This window comes from Setaria viridis, chromosome 3 (genome assembly GCF_005286985.2).
Source record: "Setaria viridis chromosome 3, Setaria_viridis_v4.0, whole genome shotgun sequence".
Taxonomy (NCBI): Eukaryota; Viridiplantae; Streptophyta; class Magnoliopsida; order Poales; family Poaceae; genus Setaria; species Setaria viridis.
Window position 1 is genome coordinate 9,422,027 of NC_048265.2, and position 8,619 is coordinate 9,430,645.

At 51.0% G+C, this 8,619-nt stretch overlaps 1 protein-coding gene across 1 annotated transcript; it reads left to right on the top strand.

Annotated features, from left to right (window-relative positions):
* Window positions 1-7,910: 7,910 nt before the first annotated feature.
* On the top strand, window positions 7,911-8,619 carry LOC117850219 (uncharacterized). Its single transcript, XM_034732028.2, has one exon. It carries the CDS (start codon window positions 8,036-8,038, stop codon window positions 8,444-8,446), a length of 411 nt encoding a protein of 136 aa, XP_034587919.1. The 5' UTR covers window positions 7,911-8,035; the 3' UTR covers window positions 8,447-8,619.

The window sequence follows — 8,619 nt, forward strand, 5'->3', positions numbered from 1 at the left end:
TGTCTATGCATCATTGGCTTCTAAGTACCTTTTGCACTCGCGTCCAATCTCATTATTGCAATCCATTTTTGTGAATGGCACTTTGTCGTCTCCTCCGTAAACTGCTTCATGAACTCAAACACCTGGGCTGGCTTCATCCCGGCTTCTCGTATCTGGCCAATTAGCCACCTGTCTGCCTCAATGACATGTTGTTGGGATCTTAGCTTGTGCGACTTATCTGGACCAGCAAGATAATGATTATGATTAGTTAAAATCTTTTGCACTATCCAAATCCCCTCTCTGTTGACACTTTTTGCGAATGACACTTTGTCGGCTCTTCCGTAAAACTGCTTCATGAACTCAAACACCTGGGCTGGCTTCATCCTGGCTTCTCGTATCTGGCCAATTAGCATCTTGTCTGCCTCAGTGATACATCGTTGGGATGTTAGCTTGTGCGACTTATCTAGACTAGCAAGATAATGATTATGATCAGTTATAATCTTTTGCACTATCCAAATGCCCTCTCTGCTAACACTAACTGAACACGAGCATCGCAACCCATTCTTATAGTGTCTTTTGATGACTCGGTCTCCCGATATCCTTGGCTACTGCAAACTATATATTTCTGAGATATACTACTATTTACTCGACACTTTGTATTGCTCTTTCTAACACTGAACCCAACCTTACCAGCATATGTGTTATACATCTCAAAGGCTTCTTCCTATGATTCAAAATTCATTCTAACTTCAGGAGTGATCCCAACTTTATCTGGCACCTATTGTAAAATGAGATGATGATTAATTATACAAGCATGTTATGCATGATCATAACATGCGATGTTATGCATGATCGTATCAATGAACATGCGATGACCCTACCTGTGATGGCTACTCTCTATCGACTCCATGACCATAGTCAGCGACTGCATCATCCTCATGCGCATCTGAGGTTGACTGTTGTGAGCCTGTATCATGTGCTAGGGCACAGGGGGAGCAACCACAAATGACACCTCTTCCTGACCTCCTCCCAGCATGGAAGATGGGTTGTCTTCCTGACCTCGTACCATGCTGGCATGTGCGACTTCCATGGAGGCGGCGCCACAAGGACGGGTAGCGGTAGGCGGCAAAAAAAGACGGACTGACGATGGGATTGCGGCTACCGACAAGACGCGCATGTGCCAGACGAAGAGATGAGCCTTCTTTTTTTGTTTCCTTAAGCCGAGATTGCCTTAATGCCAGGCTGGGAGGAAGCCGAGCCGAGGTGATGTTTTCTGTGAGGAGGAGCCAGGAGCTCATGAGACCCTTGGCAGGACACGATCTGTCGGATGGAGTCAAGTTCCACGCGTCATGTGGCGGCATCGGGTATGCAACGGATGTGTTTTGCATAACGGATGCACCCAATTTTCTTCCCATCTGTTGCCCCGATCATCGATCGGTTTGACGAGTTCGGAATTTGTTACTAACACACAAAAAATGAAGGTAATGACGTGACATCAATGGCCCACTTCTCGTCCCGACTCCGGTCCGGCAAGGCCACAACACAAGGCCCGTCTTGTATCGGAATCTAAAGGCCAACTGGCTGCTCCCGAGCTAAAACTATGGTGTGGGCCCAATGCCACGCACGCTCAGCCCGCGTAACGCGACCAGACTAGAGTACCAGACGGGCGGTGCCGGTACCGACGGACCCACCTGGCTTAGGCTGTCCGCACTCGTCATACTCTATTTTCGTCCTCTAAAAAGAATATTTTATCCTAGTCATCAAGATTCTCTCCCCTATACCAATTTCTCCCGCACCAGTGTTACTCTATATTCCATACTCTATACCAATTATCCTATATTTTATTCCCCTGCCCCCCTCTCCTCAATCGTTCCCCTCCCTCCCCTCCCGATGCCTCGCTCTCCCCGCCACCCCCCTCGCATTCCTCCCCCTTTCTCTCTCTCCCACCGGCTCCTTCCTCCTTCTTCTCCCCGCCACCCCCCTCCCCCTCCCCCTCCTCCTTCTCTTTCCTCCCAACGCCGCCCCCTCCTCCATCCTCACCGCCGCCACCTCACCCGCCGGCTCTTCCTCTCCACCGGCCCCGTTCTCCTCCCTGATCCCCTCCTCCTTCCTCCCAATGCCACCCCCTCCTCCTTCCTCGCCGCTGCCCCCTCCTCCTTCCTCGTCGCTACCCCTTCCTCCTTCCCGACGGATCTGGCGATGACAGATCCTCCGGCGGTGGTGGCGACAGAACCACCGGTGGCAGTCCAGCGGCAGCAACGGTCTGTGGCGGAACCACCCTAATTAACTTAGCTAAAGCACAATTAAGTCGCCTGACACGCGATCATATGCTTTTAATCAAGTTAACTCAGCAGTCCATCAGATTTCCTCCGATAAATCACTACACACGACCGAGAAAACAGAGCTCACACAAGAAAACAGAGCTCAGATTTCCAGAGAATAAAATAGATCATCCAAAATTAAATAAGTACATTAATTTCTTACAACAACAGGTTCGAAATTCAAACAAAGTTTGCAGAGTTCTTAAGCAGCGGAAAAGACAAATGGAAGCTAACGCCGAAGTCGGATTTCATGATGAGGTCGATCATGACATCAATGATCCCTGTCATCACCGTTCGAGGAGGGATCCCACTTGACCGTCCACCCAGGAGGAAGCTGGGGAGGCCAAGTGCCACAAGCAGCAAACTCAGAGGCTTCAACATCACCTGAAAGGTGTACCACAAGCAAGGCTGAGCAACTATGATCAACAAGACTTAATTGACCGGTGATAACTACTCCACCAATGTCTAGACATGCAAGGCTTTTTGGCTGAGGGGTTTGTTTTGCCAAAAGCGACTACAGTAAGTCGTTACTTTCAATATTTTAGCCACAAGTTCTACGTTCATATACCAATCTAAGTTAGCAGCTATACTAAACAAGCAAAAGTTTCCAAGCAATTTATGACAAGCATTCATATTAACATCACCATCAAGTTTCTTTCTTACTCAGTGTAGCATAGCGATCAATCAGTCCCAAACTGTGAGAGGCAGATGAACTGATTTGAATTTTTTAACCATGCATGGCGAACCTAATCTCACGACATCCACGCACCACGAAGGGTCGCTTCCTTTGTCCGTCATCCCCATCAATTCCTAGACCTGTGTTGAGCTCACTTTCCTTGGTACAAGGCTCCACAGACCCGGCCTCTGTCATTCTATGACCGCACTTGTCACCACATGCGGCCGCAAGGGAACTTCATTCCAGAGACAGTGGATCGAACCGCCACGTCCTGGTTCAATCAGGTACTGGGCTTCCCCATCCCATACTAGGTATGAGATTAGTACTTTCAAACACTTGATCACGAACACCATCACCTTTCGACCTTAAACCAATTTCAAGTAGACAGACGGGGCAATCCACCGACCACCAAAACAATTCACAAGGCCCTGCCCCGTCCATCATCCTTATAGTTGTAACAAAAAGGAGAACAAGCAACTCCTATAACTCGTGAGTGACAGGAAATCACTCGACTTTTACCGAGTCCTGTTTAAACATTGCAACTACTCGGCCTATCATACTAGTGTTCAGATTAAAGGAAAACTAAGTAATGCATCTACGGTTTCAAATAACTCCTGGAATGTAAATGCACACTTATAACAACAGAAGGCATGCACAAGTTTAGAAAAACTAGGTTATGCTCCGGGGCTTGCCTTCGAGCAGGGCGGTGGCGAACTGGTCCTCGGCGTGCTCGAGCTCAGCTCCTGCAGGCGGCGGCTCAGCTACAACTTCGTCTTCGGGCACCGGGTGCAGCTCGTACGTTCCGTCGGCGAGGTTCAGCTCTACACGGAATGCAATGCAAGGGTGAGACACTTAGACGGTGATTTAACAACATTTGCAAAGATTTAACCCAAAAATTGTAGCAAAACTACAGGAAAAGGTGCGAAACCCACTTTATTGGATTCTACTCAGAACGAGGATTCCAACCCAAGTGATTTCACATGTTTTTGATTTTTCCTTGATTTAAGATGTAATTTCCAAGCTTCTGTCGATTTAGAACAAGTTAAAAGAGTCGGATCGGGGAAAACTTACGATCTGACCCTTAGATCTAAGAAATAATTGTACCGGGGTCCTCAGATTTAACACAAAGAAGTTCTCGGAATTTTACACAGATACCCTCAGTCAAAAGAAAAAGACACAACCGAGCCCTCGGGCGAGGCAGACAGCACTCGGACGAGTCGAGCGAGGCGGACAGCACTCGGGCAAGACGGACAGGGGTCGTGCGAGCTGGAAGGGGATCATCAGCTCACCTTCGGTCCTACTGACGAGGTCTCAGGGTCGAGAAGAAACAAGCTGAGGCGGAACGAGGAACGACGGCGTTTCAGCGGCGGCGGTGCTTCTTGTGGACAACAAGCAAGCTCTAGCGCTGCGCAAAAGGATGGCCAAGCAGTTGGTGGGATCGGCAAGGCGCGGTGTTGGGCGGAAGGGGGAGCTCCACAGAGAGCTCAGGCGGCGACGCTTGAGCGCGAAGCAGAGGAGTGTGCGACGGCGAGTGCGATGGAGAAGAACAAAGCAAGCAATGCGGCAAAGCGGTGGTGGCGAAGGGAACTCCAGTAAGAGGCTTCGGTACCCCTTTTATAGCTGTGCGGAAGTGTTCGGAGGAAGAAAACGAGCTCGAGCGGCAAGAGGATAAGATCGAGGGAGAAAAAGGAGTGCTCCGCCGCAGCGGTGATTGGTCGGCGTCTCCATTGGCAAGCTCGGACGCAATCTTGCCCTGGTTGGGCAGCAAGGATTTGGACTGGGGGCAAAGCGGGTTTGCTGGGCACGCGGATCTGCTAGGTCTGCGTGAGCGTGGGGTCGCGGCCATCCATGGCGGCGGCGCCATTGGCGGACAGGAAGGAGGGAAGGGCACTGCGGGCAAGGACGCTGCAGGCGAGGTGACAGGGCGATCGATGTGACGCGAGCATGCGCGGGACTAGCGGCTCTGCCGGGGCACACTACTGGCAAGGCAGGGGAAGGAGCTGTCACTACCTGCACGGCGGTTGGCGGAGACAGTAGCGTCGCGGGGCGCGCGCGCGGGCAGCGCGAATGAGGTGTGACGGAAGGGCCAAAAGGCGTTGGGGCGCGTGGCCGGGGATCCGGGTGAGACGGATGCGCGCAGGAGGCGAGACGGTACCGGTGTGGCAGCGGCCGGTCTTCGGTCGCAGAGTGGCCGGGGCGACGGCGGAGCTGCAGGCAGTGCGCCTGGCGTGGCTGGCGAGGCCTCGGGCGAGACGAGACGAGGCGGAGGGGTCTGCAGGGCTCTTCTACGCGCAACTGGGAAAGAGGCGCACTGATCTATCTTGTCGCGGTCGGCGACTGGGCGTGGCGACGCTCGCCGGTGATCTGCAGGGCTCTTCTACGCGCGACTGGGAAAGAGGCGCACTGATCTATCTTGTCGCGGCCGGCGACTGGGCGTGGCGACGCTCGCCGGTGAGATCACGCAACGCAGCGGCGGCGTTCTGAGCACGGCGCTCGTGCGCTCTAGCGCTGTCTGGCCGACAGATCCGCGTGATCCTTTGCCGGGCCCATCTTCCAGCCTCTTGATCTCCCGATTTTCAAACTGCGCCACGTTGACTCACTTTACAAGAGTTATAGTACACAGACTAAGGTCCAACTTTTGTAATTTGACCGAGTTCAAAAACGCGGTGGATTTGGAGATTCAAAGCTCCAAAGTTTGGAGGAATACCGGTTTCAGGACTTAGGGAAAAACGGCGGTTTTACTGATTTTCAGGGGTTGGGGCTGATTTGAGCTGCAGATTTGGAAATCTTCGGAGGTGAATTGGACCAAGGTCCAATTAGCAAAGTTGTTGTAGGAACTTTATTCTCCAACTTCTACAAAAGGACTTCCTGATGTTCTGTTCAACTTTCCAATGATAAACCCGCCCTAAGGTACCAGGTCAGGCTGATTCCCAGACTTAGCCGGAATGGCTAAAGAGGCTGAGTTTACCAAACTACGAAACTTTGACCTGGATTTTGAAGGCTTTCGGGGCAGATTTCGAACCTGCTCCTTAAAGCAAAGTTGTTAAGGTCCCGAAGCTCTAAAACTTTGTTATAGGGCTCATCTCAAGATGACATTGGAAACCTCTAGATAGAGAGCCCCAAAACTTGGACTTTGCCTAAAAGTTGCCAAAGCTTTTCTTTAAGCATAAAGAACTTGCTCTTACGATTAAAACACTATTTAAGCACCCAGGCTGTTACATGGTCCGACGGAGGGGTCCAGCGGCGGTGATGAGTCTGAGCGGAGGCGCGAGGGGGGTGGGCGTTGAGGCTGGCGGCCTTGGGAGGCGAGTAGCGGGCGCCCTGGGCGTCCGCTAGAAGTAGCGGACCGTCGGCCGTCCGCTGGCGTACTGGAGGCCTCCCAGTACCGCAGTGCAGGGTTTTTTCTGCTACTGCGGTACTGGAGGATCGTTTAGAGGTCCCCGGTGCGGACAGCCTTACCGAACCGTGCACCGCGCACAAGCTGACGGAACAGTCTAAAGAAATGGGTGACCAGTGGCGTGAAGGCCGTCGGCCGAGGTCGTCAACAGTGCTGCGCCGCCGGCCATCGTGTGAAGCCGCGGCCGGCTAAGCTGCCCGGCCGGGTCACTGATTTGGATCGACCGTTTCTCTGGCGGCGACGACCCACTGCAATGTTTGCCTAATAATTCTTTCCTTCCTGCATGCTTCGCTAGAAGTTGCTTACGCGACCGGAGGATTGGACGACTGACGGGAGCGGCATAGCTGTTGCAAGCCTTTTGGCAAAAATCGGCCGCATGCATCGGCTCTGAACTCTGCAAGTCTGAATGCCTAATTAAGCTGCATCTCATGATCTCATCTCTGGTGTATCCCAGCAGATATTGGGTTGTCTGGGCGGTAGTGTGTTGGCAAGGTTTTGGTGTGGTTACACGGCTCGTTGAGCTTAGACGGCCGCGCTTTTGGTGGTTTTCTTTTTGTTTGTTTTTGGCGGAAACGTCCTTTTCATTCTGGTTGCTGAACCATGGTTCAAGAATAATTGATTGCACTGAAGCACATCCGTAGCGAACTAGGTCATGTTTAGATCCTCCTAGCTTATTATAACCTGCAATAGCGGGAGGAATTTAGTTTATACTAGCTTTTTACAAAGGCTGGATAGTTACAAACTGGACATAAACTAGGCTGTTTGGACTAATTGCTTTTTAGCAGTTTTATATTAACTCTAGATGATACAAATGACTCCTTAATATCTTATTTGCTTTGAACATAAGCATCCCTTTACTTAAACAAAATTTTAAAAATAATCCGCTTGAGCAATAAATAAATATAGCAAAACTATTATGTGTACCATGTCTCAGTGAATTGTGTATTTGCTTAGTATTTTAGTTTTTTTGGTGAAACCTGCTCGTCTGAAGTCGAAAGTCATATTTTCTTGAATTTACTCTAGGAAGTAAACTACATTATTCTTCCAATCGTAGATGAGGTGCTCCAGACGTCTATTGTGACTTCGTTAAATCTCAAATTCTCAACATTTGCTGGTCTAATTAATTTCTCAAAGATGCTCATAGATAGAGATAGTGCAGCATGTTTTCTCATGCTAATGGTTCGACCATAGCATGTTTTTTCATCTTATAGTTTGCTGCCCACACAATTAATAGGAATGTCGACCACCGGCTCACATGCGACGCATCTCTTGGTTTGATTTTAAACATGAAGGTCGAGCTACATCTATACTGTGCTTCTAAAACCATGCAACTAACAATGCCATTGCGCGCGCCGGCCGGCCCCTCGGTGTTGGCAACCCCCAAAACAATCCGACGCCGATGCGCAGTCCAACCCCCGACGCCGACGGCGTGTGTCCAAACACCTCGCTAGACTCCGAAACCAACGGCGAATCCTAGGCGAACATCGCTCCACGCTCTTGCGGCTTGTCCCGGCTCGCCCCTATTTAAACAACTCGTATGCGTCGCAGCTCCAAAACACAAACCACCTCATCAACAAAACCTCGACTAATTAAGCTTTAGCCAGCCTGAAAATTATCTAGATTTTGCAAATCAGTAACACGCCAAGAACAGCTAGCCTAGCCATGGCGGAGAAGGAGGGCGCCGTGGTGAAGAAGGGCCACGACGAGGGGTTGAAGATGGCCGTGGCGCTGCTGGAGGAGTTCGGCCTGCCGCTGGGGCTCCTGCCGCTGGAGGACGTGACCGAGGTCGGGTTCGTGCGCGACACGGGGTACATGTGGATCAACCAGCGCAAGAAGGTGGAGCACAAGTTCAGCAAGATCGGCAAGCAGGTGAGCTACGACGTGGAGATCACCGGCTACATCAAGCCCAAGGGCATCAAGAAGCTCAAGGGCGTCAAGGCCAAGGAGCTTATGCTCTGGCCGCCCGTCAACGAGATGGCCGTCGACGACCCCCCCACCGGGAAGATCCACTTCAAGAGCCTCGCCGGCGTCACCAAGACCTTCCCCGTCGACGCCTTCGCCGCCGGCCAGTAGGCCAATAAACTTTTATAATATACCGCTTCTAGTATAATCTTGCGTGTTCATGCATGCTCACACATGTACGCGTGCGTGCACGTCGGATGAGCTACTTATATTTGGTAGATGATGTCTAAATTTTTCCTTGAAATATGATGAAATAAAGCCAAAATTAATATCCGTTCTCGTTA